At 51.3% G+C, this 27,228-nt stretch overlaps 1 protein-coding gene across 1 annotated transcript; it reads right to left on the bottom strand.

Annotated features, from left to right (window-relative positions):
- On the bottom strand, positions 1-26,690 carry CALB2 (calbindin 2). The gene is made up of 11 exons (XM_045818834.1): positions 26,544-26,690; positions 15,839-15,915; positions 13,151-13,240; positions 10,061-10,141; positions 6,856-6,912; positions 6,233-6,310; positions 5,662-5,717; positions 5,338-5,377; positions 5,142-5,195; positions 4,271-4,342; positions 1-709 (listed from the first exon to the last, which is right to left on the bottom strand). The coding sequence occupies exons 1-11, from the start codon at positions 26,635-26,637 to the stop codon at positions 593-595; spliced, it is 816 nt and encodes a 271-aa protein (XP_045674790.1). The 5' UTR covers positions 26,638-26,690; the 3' UTR covers positions 1-592.
- Between the last annotated feature and the right edge of the window lie 538 nt (positions 26,691-27,228).

Below are 27,228 nucleotides of genomic sequence, written 5' to 3'. Positions count from 1 at the left end.
CACAGCAGAACATTTTCATTTTATTGTCTGTAAACTCTTCTTTGGTAAACAAGAAGACAAGAAACCCAAAGAGAAAAGGAGCATGCTGAGTCAAGAAGACAAGGAAAGGGCTGGTGCCCTCCACAAACAGGAACTCTGAGAAGACAGCTATACCACTAGCAAGGTGGCGGATGGAACTTGGAAGTTTGGGGTGGGTGGTGGTGTGTGGGAGGGGCAGAGAGGAGCAGGAAGGAAGGGTCCACTCTGTTGGACTTAGAAGCCTAAATCATACAGCAGAATGAGCTCATGCATCACAGCGAAAAGAACCAAGGAACTTCCACCCGTGCCCCGCCCACCTTCCATGTGGTTGGCTGGTGCCCCACTGCGGTCAGAGCGGTGTGCTGGTCAGGTCAGGGTTGGGTTGGAGGGGGCCCCAAGGGGCCGTCAGCAGCCCATCCTCCATCTCTCTGTTCCTGCTCTGCAGGCTGGTGTGTGCCGGTTGCAGGGGTGGGGGGTGGGGGAGGAGCGCTCATGATCTCCTGGTCTAGGTAGAAGTGTTAGGGCAGCGTGAGCGGGGTTTGGGAGAGGTGGAGAAGCAGTCCCTGTTCCCCCTTTACATGGGGGGCTCGCTGCAGAGGACAATCTCCAGGTCCTTGCGGTAGAGCTTCCCCGCCTCGGCCAAGGACATGACACTCTTTTTGTAGTTGGTGAGCTCTTGGATGTTCATTTCCTATGAGACAGAGAGAGAGTATAAAAGCAGGCTCTGTGGGGGCACCACACAAATGGCCCACCTACTCATTCGCAAACACGCAATGGAAACTTTCTCTTATCCCATCACAGTGCACGTGGCTCAGAGGAATACAAAGCAAGGGTTTTGGAATCAGAAAGAGAGTTAAAACTGTCTTTCACTCACTGGCTGTATTGCTTTGGGGAAAGTGTTCAACATGAGTCTCAGCCACCTCATCTGTGAAATGGACACACTAATGGTGCTTGCCTCACTGAGTGGTTATGATGGTCAGATGAGGGAGTGAATGGAAATGGCACTTTAGCTTGGTACCCAACGCAGAGCATGCCCTCCAGAAAAAAACAGTAGCTAATGTGATCATGGCCATTAGGCAAACTTCTAGAAATTCCTCCACCTCATGGGGCCTCCATTTACTCAGTCTGTGTCTGCAGGTGAGGAAGAGAATGCCAGGGAAGCTCCCTGGTCTTGTCTCCAGGCCCCTGGACCACACCTTCCTAAGCCTCTCCCATTTAAACAAAGAATTGTAACTCCTGTCTGCTCCAGCAGGAAAGCTCAGCAGCCTACTTCCTATTCACTGGCTCCTTGAGGCCTTTGGAGGCCACTGAGACAGGTGACCCATGAACATTGCCCACAGTCTCAGAGTAAATGGAGCATTTACTCCATTACATGTTAATGGCCAGCATTAAACAGCACACAACACTTTGTGTCTTACAGTGAATACAGGCACACCTGGATTTAGTGTGCTTTGCTTTGTTGTGCTTCCAGATGTGCTTTTTTTTAAAAATACAAATTTAAGACAAGACTCCTACCAGCAAAAATGTTATGACTCACTTTATCAAGATACTTTCTTTTTTGTGGTGGTCTGGAGCCATACCAGCAATATTTCAGAGCTATGCCTGTACTTGCTTTATAGTAATTGCTTTGTATGCAAATAACCAATGGGTCTGAAATATAGCAAAATCATCACCAACATCACTTAAACTTTTTTCCTTCTTTCTTTCCTCCCTCCCTTCCTTCCTTCCTCTCCCCTCCCCCCTTTCCTTCCTCCTCCTCCTTTTATATTACAAATGTCCACAGGTGTTTTTTTTTAATAATTCTCCTTCCAGGCCGATGGGTCATTATCCCCATTCTACTAATGAGAAAACTGAGGTAAAAAACACTAAGGCATGTGCTAAAGGATTGGACCAACTCATAGCCATAAATATTCTTAGTCCCAAGCCCTGAACTATCTCTCTTTACCTGGCTCACCTGTCCTCAGTCACCTGTTTTTCAGTGCTCAAAGGTAAGTTTCTTCTGGCATTGTTTCAGGATGTCCCCTCGTGTCACTAATTCCTGGTTTTGTGCCACCACCAGACCCAAAGGCACTTTGCAAGCCCCTCCAGCTTTGGGGGACATCTTCCCTAAAGTTGTGAAGTTTCCGGAAATGTCACCTAACTTATAACACTGGGGTGTGCCTGATTAGGAACCAAAGAAGAGACCTCAAATATTAACTCCCAGCTTAAGGAGAAACCCCTCCTCTCCAGTTTAGCGTGGCACCAAGAGTCAGCAGCATCTAGGGAGAGGCTGCTTGCTTCCTATGTCTAAAAGCTTTGCTGAAAGCTGGGGTGGCCTTTCATGAGTTACAATTGCCTTAGGTGTGCTGAGAAATATTGAAATTCAATCCCATCAGCCTATCCTTCAGAAGCCTCCACCATTATTCTGCTCAGAAAATAGATCACAGCTCATGCACTGTCAAAATGGAGTGTGCATCTGCCTTGTGGGGTCCCCAGAAATAACCGCTCCCTCCTCAACTCAGGTGCTGCTATTTACAGTCGCGCAGCTCACTCTCTCCACAGATGCAGTCTCTGGATCCCCGGATGCCAAAGCTGAAGCTGGCCACAGGGGGAAGCCTCCTAGGTAAGCAACTTTATGAATATCCTTGTTTTCTAACCTTCAACACGGGATTCTTTCTTTGTTTCCACATCTCGAGTGAACCTGTGCAGCCATATGAGTTGTCTTTGGTGGTAATCAAGAAAGAGCCTAGTCAGGGATGACCAAGAAATTCAGGTCGCTCCAGAGAATTAATGCATGCCTTCAGAGACGGGCGTAAGGCAGGACCATATGGAGAATAATTTGCCTCATTAATACGATTACAGTTACAGATATTTTCCATTGTGATGCCCAACTGTCCCTGGGTACATAAAAGTGCATAAATTATTTTCTCCTAGAATTTGGTGCCAGGAAAAAGTTCGCCATGTTCAATCACTTGATGAGTACTTTCTTCTTCCTAGGAAAAATATTTTCTTCTTCTTTTAAACAGCAATTGTAGGTAACATCAAGGAAAAAAATAAACGTAGGATGAAGGAGATGAAGGATGATATTCAGGATAAAGATAAAAAGGTCGGGAAGCAATCAGAAAGGGAGACAGTCTTGCAGGCAGCAATGAATCTTTTTCCCTCTGAAATCGAGCAGTAAATTTAGCTCATGCCTGGCAGCCAAGGCGGTTAGACAGTGTAAGATATTAGAGTGTTCATTTCCTAATTAAAGCAGCAAAGGCTTTGCTCACAGGAAGACAGTTTCTAGGAGGTGGAGGAGGGCAGCTGCCCTCCAAAGGACTGGCCTCTGGTTCTTGTCCCACTGGACCCCTCCCACCCAGGGCCCAGCGCTGAGCTCGTGGAGCCTCCTGGGGTCTGTCCCTTCGGCAACATGCCAGGCAAAGTAAAGGAGTCCAGTCTCTGCCTTCTCTTTGATGGGAGCAAATACTTCCATGGCTCCTGTTAGCTCCTCGCGCAACTCCAGATTCTTTAGTGCATTGATTAAAAATACCCTCATCTTCCACTGAGCTCTGCTCTCTAAAATCTCTCCTTCTATTAAAAAAAAGTATTTTTAGTTTTACTTTTGGCAGTGTGGCTGACACTTCCATGAACGGGGTCAGTCCAGCCTGCCCTTGCCTGGTCATAGCATCCTTCACAACAGCCAACGGGTGGGAGCAACCTGGGTGTCGTCCGTCGAGGAGCGGACAAACCAAATGTGGTGCTGACACAGTGGAATATTGCCCAACCTTCAGAAGGAAGGGAATCCTGACACATTCTATACTGATGAACCCTGAGGGTGTTACACTAAGTGAAGTAAGCCAGTCACAAAAAAACAAGAAAACAAATACTGTATGATTCTACCTACATGAGGTCCTTAGAGTTGTTAGATTTATAGAGACAGAGGGTAGAATGGTGGTTGCCAGGGGCTGGGGAGTTGTTTAATGAGTACAGAGTTCCAGCTTTGCAAGACAAAAAGTTCTGGAGGCGAGTGGTGGTGATGGTCGCACAACATGGTAAATGCATTTGGGAGCACTAAACTGTACACTGAAACAGGGTCCAGGTAGTGAACTGTGTTGTGCGTATTTTGTCACAATTAAATGTAAAAAGAAACACAAGCCAAACAACCATAACAATGCTTTGTTGTGGCCAATCAGAGGGGACTGGGGGGCACCCCATGGCATTCCTTTCCACCCCTCCCTCAGAAGCCCACCTACCGCCACGTCACCCCAGGTCTCCGTGCCCAGTTGCTCACCTTCTTGTTTTTCTCAAACAGGTCCTTCAGGAGGGCATCCAGCTCATTCTCATCAATGTAGCCACTTCCGTCCTGGGGGCGGGGTGCAGAGAGTCAGTGCAGAACTAGAACTTGGGCCCCACGACTGCTGACTTTGCCTCTTGCTTTCCTACCCATTCATTCTAACCTCCCCTCTACTCGGGGCTGAAGGAACTGTTCACATGGGGCGGTGCCAAATAACAAGTCCCTCCTGACCTCACCAGTCAATGCAGGAATGAGACAGTTCAGGCTAGCGTTTGGTAGCCTTTCATTCTGGTGTTCTCATTTGCATTAAAAATATAAGTGTGGTTCAGGAAGCATTTAGCTAGCTGAGTGTCCCATCCCGTACTAAAATGTCAGGATGAATGCAGGCTATCTGAAGCTTACTACCAACCCTTCAGTTATAAGGGAGACCGCTGGAGTCACATGGGCAGGGGACAGCCAGGGGAGGGGAGGTGGGTGGTACCCTCTCATTCCCAACGTCCTAGAGAAACAGCTGGCATCGTGACCGGACACCCAGAGAGCAGTTCCGAGCACCTCCTCCCTGCGGCCCCAACAACAACCTAATCACACCAGCTCTGAACAGAACAACTTTCTACCATGAACTGTTCTCTCCTGTACTTTTAAGGAACTGAAACCTTGGGTCCCACAGGCCATGGATCGCGATGACACTTATCTTCTCACACAGCAGAAGATGCTGCAAGGAATCAAAAGGGACAGGAAGCAACCACATGGCCCAAGCTGCCCCAGGGGCTCATCTATTCCTAAGGATGGAGTGGAGCCGTTCCGGCTGCGGGCTGCTCTGGTGACGGGGCCTCCTGCGCTTCCATCCCTCACCGCCCTCCCTTCTTACCTTGTCGTAAAATGTAAAGATGGCGTTGAACTCCTCTGAGGTCAGCTTCATGCCCTGGAAGGCCCAAGGCATTAAAGAGAAAAGCAAAAGCCTGGCGTGAGTGTGCATGTGCGGTCGGGGGGCAGGCGGGTGGAAGGTGAAGCTCAGAGTGATGAGAGGCAGGGAGGAACCAAGAAAAGCGAAGTGGCTCTTTTACCTGAAACTTAAGTAAGAAGTTTTCCTGCACAGGCAAGAGTCTGGAAGAGAATGTGAGAGCAGAGATTAGGAGACAGAGCGGGGTGAACAACTTGAACCTGGGGGGATGCAGAAGCAGAGCCTGGAGTTACGGAACCCGCCTCAGAGCACTTTTAAGAGGCTGGGGTTAGTGGAAAATTCTAAAAAGTGGGAGACAGATGCCCTGAGGTGTTGACCTTCACGGTTCTACCCAGCTTTGTGTTGAGCTTCAGGAGCCCTGACCTCTCCCACTGCTGGACCCTAGGGACAGTAGCACAGGACGCCGGGGTCGAGGGCAGGCATGTACCGGGACATCTCCGAGAGGCCCAGCTTGCCATCGCCATTCAAGTCAAACATCCGTAGCTGTCGGGGACAGAAAGAGCCGTTTGGGTTATTTGCTTTGCCCTTCTCTCCCGTGGGACCTCGCTCTGCCCTCCCCTTTTATGGGAGAGGGGGGAAGGTGGGTGGAGCATGCTCATGCCTCCTCTGAGGTCACCTGCAGACCAGGGACCAGCCTGGTCCCGATAGGTCTCTGAGGAGACAAAGGGGGCTCAGTCACTCTTCCTCTCTTTCCCTCAGGGAGAAGCCTGCAGGGGCCAGCAGGCCAGCCCTAGAGGCCCACCCTCTCTCTCCGGGTTTATCCTCTCCAGTGCTGTGCAGAGGTTGTCATGGAAACAGATGCTCCTGGTCTCAGTGAGTACCTCAGAGAGAGGCTGTGTGGGGCCATGAGCTAGAGTCCCTTTTGCCAGCTGCCACTGGGAGTCCCTTCACCTGGGCCTGAAGAATCAGCCAACAAAAGACCCTGCAAACCAGAACCCCACTGGCTCGGGGCCCCAAGTCCCGTGCCCCTGGGGAGGAGGGACACTCTGCCCACTCACTATGGTTTGGGTGTACTCTTGGAGCTTGGGTTCATCATACGGCCGGTTGGCCTTCTTCAGCAGGTCAGACAGGAACCCCTGGAATACAAAGGCCTCTCAGAGCTCCTGCCTCCATCAGTCCCTCATCCACTTAGTTGTTTGTGCATTTATGTAGTTCATACCCCGCATAATTCCCTAACCCTTTTACCCTTGTGGAGTGACCTTAGAGGCCTGCGGGTGGCTCCTGGAGGTGGCCTCACCCCATAGGAAAGGCAATAGCTCTGGCTCTGGCTCCTCAGAGAGCCTGGAAAACAGGGCTACACCGTGCCTGGGGGTCGCTGGTCCCAGAGGAGCACAGCGGTGGATGTACAAGCCAGAAGGCCAACTGCTGGCCTTGCCTTGAGGATGCCTGTCCTGGGTACTGTGTGCAGAGGAGTGGGGTTTGGTTGAACTCTGCTGCCCCACAGCTCCACGTTACTGATTTCACTCGGCTGCCCGGAGCCAGACCCGAGTCCTCCTGCATCAACCAGAACCCAGGTTCCTCCCCCAATGTCCCCTCCTTCCCCAGGTTCCATAAAGCACCACCACTCTGGCCCCAGTCCCATTCTCTTAGCCCTCTGCACCCTCCCCAAGGCCCATCCTACCTTGAGCTCATTGGCTTCAATGTAGCCACTTCTGTCTGTGTCATACTTCCGCCAAGCCTGCAATGGGAATGCCACCCTGTTTGCAAAGACCCCCTGACCTCTGTGAGCCTCCCTCCATTCCCCTCTAATGGACCCAGGCACGTCTTCACGTTCAAGACTACTACAGTGCAGGAGCGGGGAGGGGCGTGAGGCGTAGAGTGGTCTAGGCCTTTTCCTGCCTCGTCGCTGCTGATGAAATGAGGGCAAGTGTCTTGGCCAAGGTCACATAGAGAAGGAGGAAAACTGCAGAGACAAGTTCTCCCCATTCTAACTGTCTAAAGGTCTGGGTCTCTTTTTGGATCACCCTCTAACCAGGGTTACAGTTTCTAAGGTTAGCTTCTACCAAGGCTACGCTAGGACCTGCCGGATCTCATTTTGCTGAATGTATGGGGTGTTCTTTTACTGCTCTGGAAGCTTCTCGTTTTCTGGGTGGGGAGCAAGGGTAAGAACCCTCTGGCAGGGGCAGAAACAGGCTTTGGTAGCTCTGTACTGTGCTCCCTCCTCCCTGCGTCCAGCACGATGCACATGGCTGCAGTGTCTGTGGCAGAAGAGAACCAGTAGTGTCATCGGTTTGTTAGACTATCCCAAGGCCACTCCTTCCTTCCTTCCTTCCTTCCTTCCTTCCTTCCTTCCTTCCTTCCTTCCTTCCTTCCTTCCTTCCTGGAAACGACCCCTCTCCCATGCTCAATCCGTATGGTTCATGAGGGGGTGACCGTGTGTTCAGAGGCAGGCATGTGACCTAGCTCTGGATGCTGGGTGCCTCCCTGCATCCCGTCCCAGACTGGTTCTGGGCTCCAATCTGAGACCCAGTCATTGGGTGCACATGCTGGGTCCCTGTGAGGAACCAGGGCACTGCCTGCTGACCACAGCATCTGGGGGACAGAGAGGAGCAGAGCTCTGGCAGGTGACACAGGACTGACCATCTCCCTCCTCTCTGTGCTGGCCGTCTGAGCAGGAGCAGACATTAGTTACACAGGAGCAACGAGGAAAATTAGTAGTTGTGGCTTTAAATCATCCACACATCCTTCGGCTCCCTTCCCAATGTGCAGCCTGAGGCCCCTCCTGAGTGTGGGCTGCACTTACTGACTGGGCTCTAATGAATCCAGTATGACAGATGTGACCGTGTGTGACTTCCAAGACTAGGTCACCTGACTGGGAAAAAGGCATAGAGCCCCTAAATTGCCTAAAAGGAGGAAAATCTGAAGGCAGCCCAGTCTTCGCACAGAGTAAAGCAGCTGGCTGCTTTTGGGAGTGAGATCGTCCCAGCAGGCCTGACCTAACCTTTCCCCTCCCTTCCTTCCCTCCTTCCTCCCCGGATCCACCCCACCCCCACCCTAGTGTTCCCACCTTCACTTCTCTCCCCTCCAGCACTTTGTGCTCACCCATCAGCGGGTCATTATTCTCTTCCCATTCAAGGAAAAGAGTTCTAGAGGCCTGGGCTTTGTGAAATCTCAAAGAAATCCCGAGGTCACGCTAAAATTAGAAATTAAAATGTGCTGAGCAGCGGACAGGAGCTATCTGACAGCACAGCCTTTTGGGGCCACCAAGGGACCACTTGGTGTTTCCAGCTGATAAAAATGGAACAAACGGACAGCCCCAAGAGGGGAAGGCAGTGCAGCGTTGTGGGGTCCCAGGAAACTTGGCGGGGGCAGCCGTTGGCTCAGCAGTTTTGCTGGGACTTAAAAGATTAAGGCAGGCATGAATATGGAATGAACTACACAGAAACCACCGCTTCTGAGAGAGTGAGTTCGAGTTTGTTTGTTTGTTCCTCCCCTTTAAGCGTCTCTGCCCCCTCTAAGCTATCTATCACCATCCCCCTCTTTGGCTGTGTTCCCATCAGGAAAGGAGCGGTCAGGCAGAAAGCCCCCTTTTTTACAGACAGGAAAATCGCTCCCACAAAAGCAGCACCCTGACAAGTTTAAAGTAGATGCAGGGTTTCCCCCTAGAGAGGCAAGAGGAGGACTAACGACAGAATCCAGAATGTCAATGGCCAGTTTATGGAATTTTGCCATCTTGAAGAAACTGGGGAGAATCCTTTAAAGCACCATAAAATTAAATCCTCATCTGATGCTCAGGCAAGCTGCCACTTAAAAAATGACTGTTCAGCCCTGAGAATAGGTAATTTCTCACCGACCTTCTATCCACATGTGGAGAACTCACTGCCTGTGGGTTTCAGGACCAGCTCTTTAGCGGTTTTAGGCAGTGACTCACGGCAAGGGCGTTACTGGTGGCTGGGGATACATTTAACATGATGGATGGCAACCCGAGTGAGGCCGAAGGCCAGCCCTCATTCATCCCAGCAGGCAGCGTGTGGGGTGTGGGCTGAACCTCACTCTGAGGGACACACACCTTGAATGGCCGGGGTGTGGGGCCCCAGAAAAAGAGCACAAAATAACTGATTGGTGGTTTGCTGAACCACATGGAATTTCCAATTTTTGTAAGTAAAAAATGGTTAAATATCAGCAGTTTCACATGGTTTAACCTACTGGTTGAATATTAGTCGAAAGACATCTGAATTTGGATACTCTGTTTCACTCGATTTAGAGAATTTCTATTGCAAAGGCAGCAATGTCCGTTTAAAGGGGAGGGGGGAGGGGAGCAACGAAGCCCAGGCCAGACTGAAAGATAAAACTTGGAAGACCCTGGAAACTGGGATTCTCACTGGGCTTTTCCAGTTTTAGGAGGTGCATAAATCCATCCTTCCCAAGCCTGCTCCTCGGAATGCGGGGTGCCTGAGGGATACCAGTGGCACTGAGTGAGAAGAAAGTATGGGTGATCATAGAGCCAAAGCAAGCAAAACAGGTCTCTCTCCTGCAGTATTGGGAGCCCATACTACACAAATGTCTGTGACATCTCCAGAGGGGAGAGACAGTGTTCACCTAGCATTTCCCAAACGAACTTGACCTAGGCTTGCTTCTCACCTTTTTCCCCACACTTTAATGTACCCACATATCACATGGGGTCTTGTTACACTGTAGATTCTGATTCAGTGGGCTGGGGACTCTGCACTTCTAACAAGCCCCCAGGTGATGGCGATCCTGAGGCTGCTGGTCCGAGGACCACACCTTGAGTAGCGGAGCTCTAAGGGGTTTAGCGTCTCCCAGGGACCAGGCATTCGGGTGGGCCTGGCCCTGAACACGGGGGAAGGGCAGCGCCTGAGCCTCACCTCCATGAACTCGGCGCTGGAGCCCACGTGCTGCCGGAAGCACAGAAGGAAGTTCTCCTCGGTGGGCAGGATCTGCGCCAGCTGTGGGGATCAGAGCAACAGTAGCGTTATGGAGGGCCTGCCGGGGGCAGGGCGGCCTTCCCTGTAGGAAGGATGGAGAAGGGCCAGTGGCAAGGCAGTGTGGGAGTGGCATTCTGCTTCTTTCCTGAGAGCACCTTTGTCACCCCGAGCCTCAGGGTACCCTCAGCTGGAGGGACAGAAAGTGGTGCCAAGTGCCCAGACTCGAAAGCATACTCAGTAGATGATTCCGTTAAACAACTTCCTGGAATCTGCAAACTAATCTGTGATGGGTGGTTGCTAGCACAGAATGGTCCGCCCCAGGCGAAGGGAACTTTGCGGAGGTGGGGTAGGGGGTGGGCGGTAAAAGAAATGCTGAACCTTGATTTGGGGGAGCTTACATGGCTGTCTACAACTGGGTAAAATCATGGAATTTTTACACTTCAAATTGATCCAATTGATGCAGTTTATTGTAAATTATACCTCAACAAATCTGACTTTTAACAAAATGCAAGTACTCTGTTATTTGAAACACATGTAATTAAGAGAAGAAACAGCACCAAGTTATTTAGGCAAAAAGCAATGTAAGTACTCTCATGCAACGAAACCCACCCAACCGGTCTTCCCCCTCCCCTGCTTCCAGCATCCTCAGTCACAGGCAAATCCTGATTAGTTTCAGTTAAATGTGCTAACCTTACATCCCTTGCCAGTGACTGGTTCATGGGTGGTAGGCATGTGGCCTAGTCCTGGCCAGTGAAATGTGAGGGGAAATCTGCTGAGGATACTCCTGGGAAAGATTTCCTTGCTCTTATGAGGGACCAAATGAGATGAGCCTTCTCTGTATCTGGATGTGGATGTGATGCCCAGAACTGCTGTAGCCAGCTTGCTACCAGCCTAAGGATGAGACTGTTTTAGGGGCAGAGAACAGAAGCAAGAGAACTGCAGGGAAGCAGAGCTGGGCACTGGCCTCCTCCACCTGGAGTCGGCCCTGCCCATGGCCTTTCTTATCGGGAGCCTCTCACAGTTTAAGTCAGGAGTAGGTGAATTCTGGCTCATGGCCCAAATCCATAAGTGAACTTGCACTGGAACATGGCCATGTCTGTGTATTTACATATTGTCTGTGGCCGCTTTTGTTGGCCACAACAACAGAGTTGAAGAGTCGTGACAGAGACTGTATGGCCCACAAACCCAAAACATTTATCAAAATCTGAATTCCAGAAATTCCTCACAGAAAAAGCCTGTTAACCCCTGGTATAAGTCCATCTGTGTCAGGATTTTCTGAGACTTGCAGCTTAGGCGTCTATAATGGATGGTCTCGGTGCCCTTCCAAATCCCCTTTAACTAGGCTGGTGGGCCATCCCCCAGCGACTGGGAAGGATGACCATTAATGGCTCATAGCCGCCCCGTGCAGAACTGCCCTCCACCAAACAAGGGCTGCCACAGCCATCCTCCTGACCGACCTGCACGTGGGGAGGGGGAAGCCTACATTTAACAATTGATCAGCACGGGGGTACAAAGGACCACCCCACCCCTTGCCTTAAGATGGGGCCAACTCTGTGGCTCAGTCCATACTGCAGAGCTCCCCAGGAGAGCCGGCCAAGGCCAGGCTCCTTCCTCAGCCCTTTCCTGCTGCCCCCTCTTCCTTTCTCTTGGGAGTTCTCCCCTGACAAATCCCATCCACTCAGATCTCTGCCATCGCTGGAATCTCTGCTTCCAGGGTGTTGACTGAGGTAGCACCCCACCCAGTCCACCCGGGGAGTAGCTCTGCCCTCATTCCTGTGCCACCGACATCACTCTTGACCCCTTGACCACGGGTCGCAGACTGATTGCTGGAATACGTACACATATTCATGCACGTGTACATATGTGAATATGTGTACATATGAATGTATGCATGTGGATATAAACTCTTAAATAAGCAAGGATAGACTGAAGTGGCCTCAGAGCCTTAGTAGTCCATGAAAGCAAACCAAAAACTAAACAAACAGCCAAAACAGCCAACCAGGCTTTCCTAAATAATGCAAGCATTTGAGCTATAGCCAATCAGATAATTGCTTTGCTTTGCTTCTGCCTCTTCTCTGGAAGTCTCTCCCTGAGCTCTTGTTGGTGGAGTGTTCCTAACCATTTCCAGTTTGGCACTCCCCAGTTCCAATAGATTTGTGCTAAAAAACTCTTAAATTTTTTTTAATTTTTAAAAAGATTTTATTTATTTGTTTTTAGAGAGGGAAGGGAGGGAGAAAGAGAGAGAGAGAAACATCAATATGCGGTTGCTGGTGGTCATGGCCTACAACCCAGGAATGTGCCCTGACTGGGAATCAAACCTGCAATGCTTTGGTTCATAGCCCACACTCAATCCACTGAGCTACGCCAGCCAGGGCTCTCAAAAAACTCTTAAACTTTTAATATACCTCAGCCTATCTTTCAATAATATGTATAAAGCTATTCATATATGAATGTATGTGTTTCTATTATATATAAACTACACATGATATATATATATATATATGGGCAAAAGTAGGTTTACAGTCATGTGAAAGTTTATTCTTGTATTATGATTTATTAACTATTGTGTTATTTGTATTATGTCTTATTAGTAGTAGTATTTCATATCCTTACCTATAATTTATCTTTTAGGTAATGATGGCTGGTAACTTAACCTACCTTTGCTTACCCGTGTGTTATAAAATTTTGCATTTCTAAAAATGTTGTCTTTGGATGCCTTCAGGTGGGGCATGAACTCTCCCATGCCCAGCCTGCACCCTCCCAGTGTCTTAAGCTGGTCTCGTCACACATTTACTGCATCCGTGGGGCCCTGAGAGCATTTAGGTCTCCATCCCTGTCTTAGGCCAGCATTTGTTACTCCTTCCTGTGAGACACAGAGAAGCCCCGTTTGCTGAGCCTAAGCGCTGAAGGTGGGGGTGGGGCTTTAAGACCACCACCTGGTTTAGATCCTAGACAAAGGCCTGTGCGCGGGGGAGGCACGGGTGGTGCGGTCCTTCCCACATAGTTCTTAGCCAAGACAGTAGGACTCACCTCTGCCATCTCGATTTTCCCATCTGAGTTCTTGTCATACTTCTGCATGAACGCCTTCATCTTCTCCCCAAAGTTGTCACTCTTTGACACCTGTGGAAAGGGTAAGGGGGCTGATTTTGCTGTAGGGTCCCACATGAACTGTGGACGTCTCCCCTCTCGGTGCAGCAGTGGCGGGGCTCATTTTGCACCCTAGATAGGCAGGCACGGAACCTAGTCGAGCCAATGTACTGAGTGGCCAAGGGAGGCACCTTTCCCTTTTCAGCATCCCTCCAAATCCAGGGGTCTCTTCTTCAAGGCTCAGTCACATCACTTTCGAGGAAGAATAGCACTTGTGGGCATGCTGTGTACCAAGTCATTAAACATGCCCCTGCCTTTGATAGGGATTAACCCACAACCCTTATCAGGAGGACAAGGCTCCAGTCACTCGGATATGAGAGCTGGGACCCCAACATTTTACTGCAGCAGCTTCTACTAAAACCCTACTTAATGCAGTGTCTCCCCACCCCCCGCCCCCCACCCCACTGCTAAGCAGTCCACCAAAGCAAGGTTCATTGCTCATTTTCTTCTTAAAAACTCAATGGCAATTCCACCATATTTTTCACTGTGATTTTATGCCAGGAGTAAGGTGAGGAGAAAGTCTTCATGTAGCTAAAGGGTAATTTAAATCATCCACTAAATTACCATGACTACCAGAAAGGCCAAGAACTTCAAAAGTTCCTTTAGCCCATGGTTGCCTATTTTAAATGTAAGGCTCTCTTGAAGGTCTCAAACCTTCTCTTGCTTTGGAGTGCTGCTGAGTCATTATTGGTGTTAATGAGCTCTTCCTCTTCCCTAATCAAAGATGAATCTACTTGGGCAGCTGATGCCTCTTCTTCGCTTCTCTGATGACTTAGGGGAAGGTTGTGGTTTCCCTAGGAAAGGGCCGTGGAGGATTCTGTGAATGCTTAGTGTGTCTTCAGAACCCCTTCTATGGCTTTTCACCTTCGGAGCTGGTCTCAACTTGCCAATATTGATTCATTTATCAATATTTGTTGCTTTACATTTACGAACGTACATGGACTGATCTGAGGTCATTATCATCCTGATCATAAATGTCGCATCCTATTTAATTTTTACAATAGTCCCTGGGAGGTGAGTAGCCTGTCCACTCTACACAGAAGTGGAGGCCGAGATGAAGTAGCTTCTCTCGAAGTCCCCCGTTAGCACTGGCAGGTGCGAACTCATGGCTCCTGCGTCCCAGGCGAGTCTCCCTTCTACCTCGTAACAGCTACTCTTCTGGACTCAGGAGGACTGAAACCAGTCTGGGATGATGCCAGCTGAGAGGGTATCAGTTAAGATTGCAGTTGACAGACCTGAAAGTCACCCCGATGCCATCTGAGACAGGCAATAAACCAGGATGCCATCTGAGACATCAAAGCTCAACTAAGAGAAGGATTTCAGATCTGAAGCACTTCACAAAAACATACTTCTCCACCTACCCCACAAACTCAGAAGCCTGTGTTTTCTGTGATCCAGGCTTCATTATCTTAGCAATGAGGGGCGACGGGGGAGCTGTTGACAAGCCCGTGAATCACCTCCATCACTTAGGCCCAGTGCCTGGACCTCCTCTGCACTGGAGCACCCTGCCGAGCTTTGAACCAGGAGCTCAGCGGTGGGTCTGTGACTCGTCACCTGACCTGCTGCACAGAGACTTGCTAACAGGCAGCGGGTTGATCAACAGACATGCAGCAGGGGTGAGTACAGAAATCCTCCAAAGACCCTCGGGAGGTGGGGAGGAAGTGGGTCTGGGTCTACAGAGAACTGGGCATGGTTCCAATCACTTCACCTTTTTAATATTTTAGATGCTCCTCCGAAAGGCTTTGTGGATCCCCCAGTGCCAGGCTGGTATAGGGGCACAACATCCCTGCTGTTAAGGGGCTGGGACTTGATTTTAAGTCGCTGCAGGCAGGCTAAGAAGGGTGGTCTGACACCTCTGCATACGAGGCCAGCCGGTACCATTGGTTCAGATACCGATTCGGAGCAATCCTCCATTGTCCCCTGGGTGCTTGCTGAGGATGCCCACCTTTGTTGGTCTAGGACAGTGGTTTTTTAGTGGGGACAATTCTGCACCCGCTGCAGGGAATGTTTGGCAATGTGTGGAGACATTTTTTGTTGTCACAACTTGGAATGGAGCTACTGGCATCTGGTGTGTAGAGGCCAGGGTTACTGCTAATCATCTCCCAAAGCACAGGACAGCCGCCATGACAAAGAATTATTTGGCCCCACTTGTCAATAGTGCCAAGGCTAAGAAGCTCCAGTCTAGAACAAAAGCACTTGTAACTCCCTCACGCATCCACTCTTGAGTCATGACCCCTCTGAGCATCTTAGACAGGCAGTGGACTCTTCACTAGGAAAGAAACACTTTTACCTACATACACACAGACACAAAGCTTTGCAGTTTTTGAGGGCTTTGTCAACCTGTCATCCATTCATATCCCTCAGTCCCAGACACCCAGTGATACTGAGATAAGGTACTCTTTTTAGGGACTGTTCCACTTTAAACAATCCTTACAAATAAAAGAACTCTAAGGGTCAAGGCCAGAGCTGTCAGGCCTGCTGATGTGCTGCATAACTTCGGACAGACAATGCTCAAAGCCATGGTCAGGATGACAGAAAATCCCAAACAATGGGAGAGGGGGCTGGGCTTACCATGCCAGAGCCTTTTCTTGCCTTCTCCAGCTCTTGGAAAAAGTTTTCTAGTTCTTTACCTTCAATATACCCATTTCCTGCAAAGATAGCAAAGAAAAAAAGCAATTAACCTCAGAGCTAAATAGTTAAGACCAGTGGCGGGTGGGTATGCTGGGGAAGTGGGGCTTTGCAGGGGACAAGCAGGTGTCTGGCCAGCCCTGGGCTGTTAGGGATGCGGGTCCTGCCCTCGGGCATTTGCAACTGTAGAGATCAAAGATTAATAAACTGTGCATCTTTGGGGTACACATTCAGTAGTCAGAGCAGACTGGCAGTAACCGGCACCTGGGCCAGCACCAGAGGTGAGCAGGAGCTAGGAGCTGGGCAAGCAGCAGAAGCTGGAGATGTGACAGGGGACAGCAGGTGGCCGGCCCTAGTCACCTGAATGAGGTCAGAAGCAGAACGTGGGTGTCTGGGGGTTGGAGGGTGCACAGTCAAACCTCGGTTCTCAAACATCTCTTGTCTCGAACAACTCAACTCTCAACCAAATCGTTCACAGAAAAAGTGTCTCTGTTCTCAAACAAAACTTTGATTCTCGACCCCACAACCCTCTCATGGTGATCCTCATTTGACCAGCCACGCGTGTCTCAGCCAACAAAGGAGAGAATGCACGACTAGGAGTATGATTTGTTTTCACACAAATCACTTCTCAAACAGCCTTCTGAAATGCATTAAGTTCGAGAACCGAAGTTCCATTGTACTGAGTGAAGAATAAATTCCTGAAATCCATGTCCACCTGGAACCTCAGAACGTGATCTTATTTGGAAATAGGCTTTTTGCTGCGATGCAATTAGTTAAAATGAGGTCATACTAGATAAGGGTGGGCCCTAAATGCTGTGACTGGTGTTCTTATAAGAAGGCCAGGTGAGAACACACAGGGAAGAAGGCCACGGGGGGGACAGAGGCAGACATCAGAGTGAAGCATCACCAAGCTAAGAGCACCATGGATCGCTGGCCACCACGAGAAGCAGGAGAAAGACCCAGAATTCACTGCCCCTCAGAGCCTGGGACCAATCCTGCTGACACCTTCATCTTGGACTTCCAGCCTCCAGAACTGTGAGAGAATAAATGTCTTTTGTTTCAAGCCATTCAGGTTGTGGCACTTTGTTTTGGGAGCTCCAGGAAATGTATAACTAAGGAAAGAGTGAAAAGAGAAAGGCAGGGGTCTCACCTGTGGGATGGGGGCACCTGAGAGGGTGGGTCACAGGGATTAAGCACAGGGGAGACAACCATCAGCAGAGCAATGAACAGAGGGCCACTGAGGTCTGGGGACACAGGTTCCAACCCTGGTTCTGCTGCACTTACCAGCTGAATAACTTTGGGAAAGTTATTCAACCTGTCTAGGTTATTTTAACTAAATGGGATTTTGGATGTAAATCCCATCACCTAACCCAATAGGAGTACACCATAAAGGCTGGGTTCAATGACCACACCCTGCATATAAAATGGGAATGAATCTGCATAAAAAGTGCTGTTCAGGACTAGGTCCGAGGGTCAGTGCCTTACTTGCAAGATCATGTAAGTAGTGAGAAGTCCTTTAGGTTCTCAAGTCTTGAACACAAGTGACCTAGAGACCAGGGTGAGCTGAATCCATGGACAAGGCACACTGGGCTATGCGTGGTGGGGAGGAGGCATTTGTGGGTGGGAAATGGGATGGGCCTGAGGCACTGCTCCCAGACTGCTTGCTGCGATTTGCAATCTCCTGGGATCTTTAAAAAATGTGAGTTCTGGCTCCTACCCCCAGACATTTTGAGGTGGTTGGTTTGGGGTGTGAACTAAGCATCGTGATTTTTTTTTTAAAGCTCCCCAGGTGATTTCCATGTACAGCAAGGTCTGGAAAGCACTGGCCTCAAGTCAAGCTCCAAATCTGATCGAAAGCAGTTGAACAAGCTTCTCACAGAGAATAGAGAACCTTCAACTTGAGCAAAAAAGCGGGATGGCAGCTAGCTTGCTTCAGAGGTTAATTACAAACTAAACAAAGAAAATAAAGGAGTATTTGCCCTGACTTGGTTGGGGCTGTGCGGGAAGGGGGCTTCACGGAGAGGGATATAAGGGTGATATGGGGTGGGGTATGTGTTCTTCCCAGACTCTCCTCGTAGCCCTGTCCCTCCACTCCATGTTTAGATTCTGAATAAGTAACCTTAGAGACGCCCTCTAGTGGAGAAGATGACCATTAAATACGGTATGGAAAGAATTCCTTGAGATAAAGGTTGTATTTTTGCCTGCGGGGAAAGGATGTGATTGTAATTGGGGAAACCAGACTTGAGTCCCCCCACCACCCGAGGATAGAGTGGTCATATTTGTCTAGGATGTTCTGCAAAGCTTGAGAGAGTTGGAATTTCATGAGCGTGTGCCTAATAGCCTGTGAGGCTAAGCAGAGCTGGGGAGCGAGGGAGTGGGGAGGAAAGAAGAAGGGCTTTCTAGACAAAAAAGAAGTCTTCCGGCTAGTCAATGGCTATTGAGTTAGAGGAACAAGTACTTTCTTCCTGGTCACACCCTACAGTGAACTGGCTGTTCTCCCCATTTCTCAGGCGGAAAGCTTGAGGTAAGCTCTGGGTCCAGGCGCAGCTTCCAAGCCCAAGGCGGGGGTTGGAGAGCGGGCTCAGAGCTTGCACTGAGCATGCGTGAAGTGGAGGCCGCGGAGTCAGGGCTGGGTGGGCAGGACGGCAGGGGAGTGAGTGTGCGTCTGTTAGGAAGGAGGGGGCTGAAATGACTGCAGGGGCTACTTGGACGAGGTGGCCAGGGGAGGCCTCTCTGAGAAGCCCCAGCTGCTCGGCAGAGAGAGGAGAAAATCAGGCAGCGAGAGGAGCCAGGGGCGGGGATTGTACCGTCTCCGGAATCTGGTTTGAGCAGCCCGCGGAAGGAGATTCCCAGAGGCTGGAAGCGCCCCTCGCGCCAACCTAGGAGTTCCTCCACCACCTCCCTCTGTGTGCCCCAACAAAGGGGCAGAGGTGAGGTCCACTTCAACAAGCCTGTATTGTTTTGAACTGAACAGTTTACCGTTGAGGCCGGAGCTGAGGGAGCGATAGCCACATTCTATATATGGGCCTATTTTCCAACAGCATTTCATGGGCCAGTGGGGTGAGGCACCCGACAAGAACGACGTGAATCTACCAGCCGAAGAAACGGGGTGAGAAGCAAGGGATAGACAGACAGCGGGAGCTGCAGGGCCCGGAAGCGCAAGGCCACCTCCACCACTGAGGGGGGAAAGGTCTTGCTACTTTGGCCCCTCTCGGGACGACTGCCCACCCACCACTCAGATGGCGCCTATTATGCGAGGCTGGAGCGGAGGACGGCTGGCCTACATCCTTCCAGGAAGGACGTCAGCATTGGGCAAGTGGTTTGCTTTTACTAGGACCCTCTTGGGAGTAGGGGGGTGGGAGGTGACTGACCACTAAGCACATCTCTCGTGGATGAGTAGCATGCAGATGTGGTTACCATGGCAACCATCACTCCATATCAAACCTATTCTGTGACCCTTAGAAAGAGAGGGCTGGGTGGAAGCCAGGGACCTTCCACCCTTCTTCCTCAGTCTACTCTTGCTACCATTCTTCACCACCATCGTGCCTCAGTTTCCCCGAATTTAAAGTGAGACGACACTTGTTTACAATTAATCTGAGCAGAGACACTTGGGAAGCCTTGACTGAAGGATGTTTTGACCACAGTGGGTAGATGCCTGCTTGTTTCTGACTGAGACGTGCACATGGGCAGATTTTCTAAGACTTGAGCAGGAAAGAGGAACCGGAGTGAGGTATGATTTTACCATCAGATCTGTGACTGCATGTGACATTGGGCAAGTCAGTTTCTCCGAGCCTCAGTTTCTTGCTAAAATGGGCATAACTATTTATGTACTTCCTATTTATAGGGCCATTGTGAGAGCCACACAAGGTAATGTTACCAAAACATTCTGGAAAATGTAAAATCTCACTCAGTGGAAAGCCCCATTTTTATAATCTGTACTCTTGAGGCCTTCTGGTCGATTCAGCGTGGGAAGCCCTTTGGCCTAGGAGTCCCCAGGTGACTGCTGTCCTGAGTGCTGGTCCTGGCCCCGGCTGGGCAGTGGAATCACCTGGGAAGCTTCTAAAATAGCGCCGCTGCCTGGGCCCATCCCCAGAGCTTCTGCTTTAATTGATGGGACGAGGACTTCTCGTGGGCGTGCTGGCAAAGCCCTCCAGGTGATTCTAATGTGCAGCCAGGGTTAAGACCTGCTTTCGAGCAGTCTCTCTCAAATTCTAAGGTGTGTAAGGATCAGCTGGGGTCTTATTAAAATGAAGGTTCTGAGTTAGTCAGTCTGGTGTACAAGGGCTTGTGCTTCAGAGTGTGGTCTGTGGAAGGGCAGCATTGGAATCACCTGGAAGGTCGTTAGAAACTGGGAATCCCAGGCCCCACCCCCGTCCTGCTGAACCAGAATCTACCTTCTAACAATACAGGACCTCAGACGTCAGAGAACTACTGCTTTCCAATGTTTGCGTCTTCTTAGAAAGACCCATGCTTTGGGCTTTACCTTCAAGGTGAGGTGGCGGCTGATGTGAGCCCTGAGGCAGTTACCTGGGGCTTGTATTGACAAGGGACTCACCTCTATCGTCCTGAGGGGTTAGCTACTCAGAGTGTGGTCCCGCTGGGACCCAGCGTGACAGTGTCAGCATCACCTGGGAGCTGGTTATAAATGCAGATTCTTTTTTCTTTCATTGATTTTTGTGTTTAGAGAGGGGAAGGGGGAGAGAGAGAGAAAGAAACATCGATCCGTTGCTCCACCCACTAAGTATTCATTGGCTGATGCCTGAGCATCAGGACGATGCTCCAGCCGACCATCCAGCGGGGCAAGGATGCAGATTCTTGGTCCCACCTCAGATCTACTGAGTCAGAAGCTTGGGGAGGGAGGCCCAGACATCTGTGGTTTAACAAGCCCTGTGTGGACTCAGGCCCGAGAGCCTAGATGCTGGTTGGTGAGGTGCTCACCTGTCCGTCTTTCTCTGTTGATACATAGTTAAGAGAAAGTCCAGGAGGCGAGATAGTCAGTTTCAGACTTCCTCCTTAAGCTGCACAAGAGGCCAGACCACTTGGCTGTGGGGGTTCTGATTTATAAAAAAGGCAAACAGCCCTCTGCCCTCCAGCCTGAGCTCTCTCTGACACAGTGCAATAGTCAGGACAGTGGCTTCCTCAGGCTCTACCCCAATATTGATATCACTGTGCCTGATGCACACTACCTGCAAAGCGCTTTCCGCTTCCCACCCCACCTGGTGTCGGGGACTCTGCCAGGTAAGCAGCGGTGTTATGGACCCGGTGTTAGAGGGGAGTGGAGGGAAAGAGAGTTTCAGTCGTAGCTAACGGCCTTGTTTCCTTCTGTTCATCTCAGGGACGGACTCTGTCCCATTCTGGACGCTGCTTAATTTCTCTCTGCCCGGCACACACACACACACATTCTCCCAGTCACTTCTAGTGGGGGAAGAGGGGGGTCCCAGTGCAAATAGCTACTGGATGGATGTTCAGACACTTGACTTTTAATCTGTGTTTCTGGGCCGAGCTGCTCCTGGAACGGTGTCTCGGCTCCAGAGCTGGGCTGGGTCCCCTGAACCTGTGGACAGCTGGCAGCCTAGTGCTGGGCTGATTCCCAGGCGTGGGCGAGGCCAGAAGGATGGGGCAGATTGGGCGACAGAGGAGGGGAGACAGCAGAGAGCCAGAGAGGAGAGGAGGGAGCCGAAGCCAGAGGCCTCAGATGGGACCGGCTGGGCAAAGGAGGGCGCAATGACGCAATGGGCCCGGAGGGCCGCCAGGCTGCGCCGGAGAGGCACTGCTCTGGAAGAGCCTCCTGCCTGCTCTATTAATTCTGGCCCTGGGGAATTGGAAGAGGTTCCCCCACTATTCCCCCAGGGTCTCCTTGGCCCTGGAAACCTCCCCTCAGGGGCCTCAGCTAGTGAAACCACTGGAGTCCGGAGGGGAATAACCAGGGCCAGCAGGCGGGGGTGGGAGTGGGAACGCTGGGCTGGTGGCTGCCCTGGGAGGCAGGCTGAAGCATCTTGTTTGTGAAAAGGTGCCCCCGAGGCTGCCTCCCTCCGGGGCCCCAGCTCGTCTCAGACACAGCTGCCTCCCTGCGGCTGGTGCAATCACCCTCCGTGGAGAGTCGGGGCTCTGGGGTGCTGGGGCGGGCACCCAGCACAGGGCGGGCACGCTGTGGCTGCTCCGCATCAAAGGGCAGACACTATTCATGAAACAAGCGGGGACTTGGGGGTGAAGGTGGAGGTGGGGCTGGGGGACTTTTTCCTAGGGTCTCCCCCAGGTGGGGCAGATCGCTCCCAGAGAGCCCCCCGATCCTGACACTATGCCCAGACCAGACCCTGGCCCACGGAGTTAGCCTGACGGAGGTAGAAGAATGCCTCTCAGGCAGTTCTGACCTCCCCAAACCGGAGCCCTCTGGCTTCAGTGTGCTGAGAAGCAATCATTTTTATCAGCCCTATAATTATCTTATGAATAGCACAGTTATACTGCATTGTAAACACTGTAGTATTTCTGTGAATACTTAACATACACCAGACCTTCTGTAACCCAGTTTGGGCATGTCTTCCTTTCCAGTGTTCCAAGAGCCTTCAGTTCCTAGTCCACCGCAAGCTGCCCAGGCCTCTCTCCACCTCTGAGAGGTGCTGTGGTTTAAAACAGGAACTTAGCAGTGACTGGAGCCTGGGGAGCGCCTGCCTGGGCACTGTGTCTGGACGCATCCTTGGTGGTGGGTGGGTTTGGAGGGTGGTTCTGCTCACGCCCCTGGGCGTAGGAGAGAGGAGAGGACACTGGGCGGGGCCCTCCTCCGCCCCTTCTAGTCCTTCCCATCCCTGTTTCTCAAAGTCCTGGGGGCCCACACAGGTAAGGAATTAGGCTCAGTCCCTGTGAGAGGCTTGGAAAGCCCCTGTGTCACCAGGGCCATCTGGATGCAGAGAAGCACTCAGAGAGCCCGGGCAGACTCCCACACCTGGAGACAGGTATATCTTCCTGGGGAAGGGGGAGGTGTCCATAAAATTATTTTCTTTTGCATCTCCCTTGTTTTGCTGATTACACAAGAAACGCATGTTCTTGTAAAAATGTCAAACACTGTAGAAATTAACTTAGAAAGTAAAAGAAAATGCCCTTAATTTTACTTTATCTACTCTGCACAGAGAGCCACTATTATGTTCTATTTTAAATATTTCCCAGCATACATGTTTCATTAATAATAAAAATGGGTTCATACTCTAATAGTATTCTGCTACAATTTTGAAAATCTTAGTAATACATTTTGGGCATTTTTCCATGTCAATACCAAAGCTCCACTTGAATTTCATTGGTTGCATAATATTCCCCCGTAGAGATAGCATGATTTATTTCTGTTTCCTAGTGAAGCACGTTTCTTCCCAAATGTTTGGTTTTCCAAAGCACTTAGTAAGGGAGCTCCCAGCCCAGAGAACTCAGCACATGCACGAGTGTATTTGTGTAGGATAGACTCTTGGAGTGAGTGGGGGTGTTTCATGGTTTTGGGCGTGTCTACGGGCCTCTGGGAAAGAACCCATCTTATTCCTACGCTTTCAGTTGCTTCTCAAGGGCAAAGGCCAAGGCCACAGCTTGGCCCCTCACGGGCCTCCTACTGGTCGTCAGCAGAATAGCAGCCCGGTGGCCCTATGGTCGCAACCACACAGAGGGTCAGTGTGAGTTCTGAGCCGGTCACTCCGAAGCTGCTGGAATCTTGCAGAGTAAGAAAGTTCCTGACAAAGATGTGACCAGGGGCCAACAGTAGAGTGGACTCAGACACGTAAGGCCACTTAAGAGTCACTCAGAGCAGGGAGGTGACATGGAAAAGCCATAAGGATGCTTAGCTGCCTTCTTCTCTACCTCAGCTTTTGAGAGTCCACGTCGGAACCACCAGGTGTATGACCTGGCTGGCACCGTGGCATAGGGCACTGGGAGACGGGGCTCCTGCACTGCCTCTCACTTTGCTGAGTCATCTTGGGAAGAACTTTGCCTCTCTGAGTCCCAATTTCTCTCGAGAGGGAGAGGTGTTCCCTCTCGAAACACCTGTCCCTTCCTTTCTCCACCAAAAGGCTAATGATGACTTTGAAAATAATCCAACTGTGAGCAAAGTCGCCAGGATGCTGACTCTTCCCCGTGGTTAGGAGCGGGCTGGGCTCGGGTCAGAGCCCCCGCTCCAGCACCACTCTCCTCAGGGTCCAGTGTCCCCTGGTCTTACGGTCTCTGTTTACTGTGGATTCTGGGGGCAGGGGCGTGGCTCTCCGTCTCTGGTGGCCGTGACTAATTGGGCTCCAGCGGACTAACTCCTGGGACTCTCCTTTGCAGTCCTCCCAAAGCTCTTCAGGGTTGTGAGCAGCAGTGGGACTCAGGGCTGGGAAGAAGCCCCAAGGTGAAAACAGAAGCCAGAGTTAGTAAGAGGGAGGCCCAGTCCAGACAGGGCAGCGATGCCTCGAGGGTGAGGTGGTGAGCTCCCCTGCAGGCTTTGGTGTTCAAGAGGGGACAGGTAGGGGAGATACAGAGCAAGTGGCCCACAGCTTAATTCTGGGTCCTTTAGTGGAATTTCAATCTGGCTGTATCCTCATTTTCCTAAATCACCTCTGTGTTCCCAGGCATTTTAATCCTCACTGCCTGCCTTCTCTGTTAGGTCCAGGTTTCTCCCGGGGATTGCCCCAAGGCAGTGACCCACAGGGCAATGGGGTGCCTGGTGGACAAGAAGCAAGCATTTAGCTTCCCTTTCACATCGGAGCAGGAGGGAGCCACAGGTACAATGGGTTTGGGGGGCGGGTCTTGAAAGAGTCGAGTCTAATTGTAGCTTAGCTGTGCTCCAGCCACACCAAGGACCCCATTGTGGGATTAAAGAAACTGCCCATCACTTCCAAGGCTGGGTCAGAGACACTTCTGAGAGCAAGAGGGAAGGAGAAAAGGTGACCAAAGACCCGAGTGGGGAAGAGGTGCTGGCCAGTCACCAGCCCCACCTCTACCTCGCTACACGACCTCAGAAAAGTCACTTCTGTGTCTGTTTCCTTATTTACACAAGGAGGCTCACAATCTGCCCAGCAGGCTGAACAGTGCAGAACTCAAGAAGGTGCATTTGTGTTTTGAAAAGCACAAAGTCTCAGATAAATTAAGGATTTGCATGATAATCGAGAGTGCTGTGGGTTGTCCCCATGAGAACAGGGGAAAGTGGAACTGTGGAGTCCTCTGTTTCTAGCTGACTCATCTGGCAGGAGGCCGGTGGTATAACCTTGGCCACTTGGTAACTTTCCTTGAATCATGCAAGTCTCTGGTGCAGATAAACTGGCAGAAGCCTCCCTAGGGAATGTGCTTCGGGTTAGAAATGCAACCCCTCCTTAGCCCCATTTCACAGATTTGACAACCTACCCACCTCCTTCACTAATTTATGAGCAGATCATGGTCCTGACCAGCATATCACAGGCCCAGTCCTCTGCCCACTCCCAGCTTCCTCAGTTGGCTCCAGGGGAATGAAACTCACTCATCAGAGTCCCCAGACATTAACCCTTGCCTCTCCAGAGCACTCTGGGCAGAGGACCTCTGTTTAGCCACCCTGGCCCCTGGCCCGCCACGGCGAGGAAGGGACGGCGAGGAAGGGACGGGGAAGAACCGAGCGAGCCACCCCTTGACCTGCCCTCTGGCTCCCGCACCCCCACCTCAGTCCCAGGCACCCCCCCCCGAGTCACCACCCTGCCGATGGTCTGAGATGCCGGAACATTTTGGTTGCCCACCCCAGCCAGGACCTCAGAGGAGGAATATCAGGTCACTTAATTTTTTGGGCGTGGTGTAGAAAAAGTCTCCAGCCAGATCAGAGGACTCTAAAGAGGGGCCTCCCTGGGTGCCCTGAGTACAGAGCCTTGGAATCTCAGTGCCGGGGGCCCAAGGGTCATTCAGTCCAGGCCTCACTTTTTGGGCGAGTCAATGTCCAGACCACACACAGCAGAGGGTTGGCCATGGAGGCATTTAAAATTGTGCTTCCTCCCCCACTCAGATATAGAATCACCAAAAGCACAGGATTATCACCGTGAGGGAACAGGCTAGCAGGCACGCCAGCCCTGCCCCCACCACACCCACTTCTGCTGGGCGTTGGACCTCACGCCTGTCGGGGATGGAGAACAGGCAGGGGATGCCCAGGAGTGTTGGGGCTCTGACACCACCCTCCATTCCTGTTCCTCCCTAACAGGGCTGGGGAGGCTAAGAGTTTCCCTTCAGGATCCCCTAGCTTGCCCCAGGATGGTGACAGGGCTAGCCCGGTATTCGGCAAAAGGGGAACTTGAAAGAAACGAGTGGGCTTCTGAGACCTGTGGCTGCCCACAGCTGAAGGCACGATGTTACCTTGAAGAGAAAGGTGGGAAGATATATGGCAGAGGGGACTCCTGGGAGACTGGCCAGCCCAGGCCTCCTCTGGGAAAGCTCCAACTTGCCCAGAATGAGGCTGGGAAAGCTGGTGAGCTCTCTGTCATCTATGTCAGGGAAGAAAAGTTATTGACAGTTGTCTCCAGAGCAGCAGGATGTCTCCCAAACTCAGGACCTCGACATCAGCAGGCTCTACAGTCAGAACACCCCCTGAGGCAAAGGTACACCTGCCCGCATCAGCAGTGCCCCATCCCCTCCACCGCAGGTCCCTTGGGGTCGAATGGGCACAGAAGTTGGGAGCTTTACTGACCGTCTGCATCAAAGTGCTTCCAGATCTCCAGGAACTGGGACGCCGTCAGCTCGGCCAGGTGCAGGTAAGGGGGCTGCTGCTGCGGGCCAGCCATGGCAAGCGGCTTGAAGACCTCAGGCAGCACCGCGCTCTCCCTGCGCACTCCGCACTCGGCCGGGTCTGAGCGCCACGCTGCCTTTATATACAGTCCAGAGGCTGCGCCTGCGCCGGGATGCCAGCAGGGGGCGAGCGTGCTCAGAGAATCGGCCTGGGTTGCTGAGGGGCGGTGGCTGTCCCGGGTCTCCGCCAGGGTTCGCAGTAGGGTGGGAGCAAGTCTGCGCTGAGACCGCTCAGGGCTGGGTCAGGGAAACCGAGACTCTTCAGTGCAAAGCGGAGTGAGCCTGCAAGTGCCTTCCTTCGCTCTCTCGCTGACCATCTCGAGTGCAGCCACCATGTATTGTAGTTAGCAGTGGCAACAACGACAACAGTAGTAACCGCAACATCAATAATGGTAATAACATGTTTGACATATTTAGCATCCAGTCTTCGGAGTTCTCTAGGTTCGTCTCATGCCTCCATTCGTCTGACCCTTCCCCAGCAGGAAGACAAGGGACCACTTTTCTGATGTGGGGGCTTAAGACTTCAAATGACCTAAGGACCTGCCCAGCAAATTAATGGCAGGGCTAGAATTTGAACCCAGCTCTAT

Source organism: Phyllostomus hastatus, unplaced genomic scaffold, assembly GCF_019186645.2.
Source record: "Phyllostomus hastatus isolate PE091 unplaced genomic scaffold, TTU_PhHast_1.1 phas_scaffold_345, whole genome shotgun sequence".
Taxonomy (NCBI): domain Eukaryota; kingdom Metazoa; phylum Chordata; class Mammalia; order Chiroptera; family Phyllostomidae; genus Phyllostomus; species Phyllostomus hastatus.
The sequence above is the reverse complement of the archived record's forward strand: the minus strand, read 5'-3'. Positions and strand labels throughout refer to the sequence as shown.

Coding starts and splice junctions, on each gene's coding strand:
- CALB2 (XM_045818834.1), bottom strand. CDS start 26,637: ATGGCTGGCCCGCAGCAGCAGCCCCCTTACCTGCACCTGGCCGAGCTG. Junction 6,311..6,855: donor TTGAAGCCAATGAGCTCAAG/GTAGGATGGGCC, acceptor TTTGTATTCCAG/GGGTTCCTGTCTGACCTGCT. Junction 710..4,270: donor TGTTTGAGAAAAACAAGAAG/GTGAGCAACTGG, acceptor TCTGTCTCATAG/GAAATGAACATCCAAGAGCT.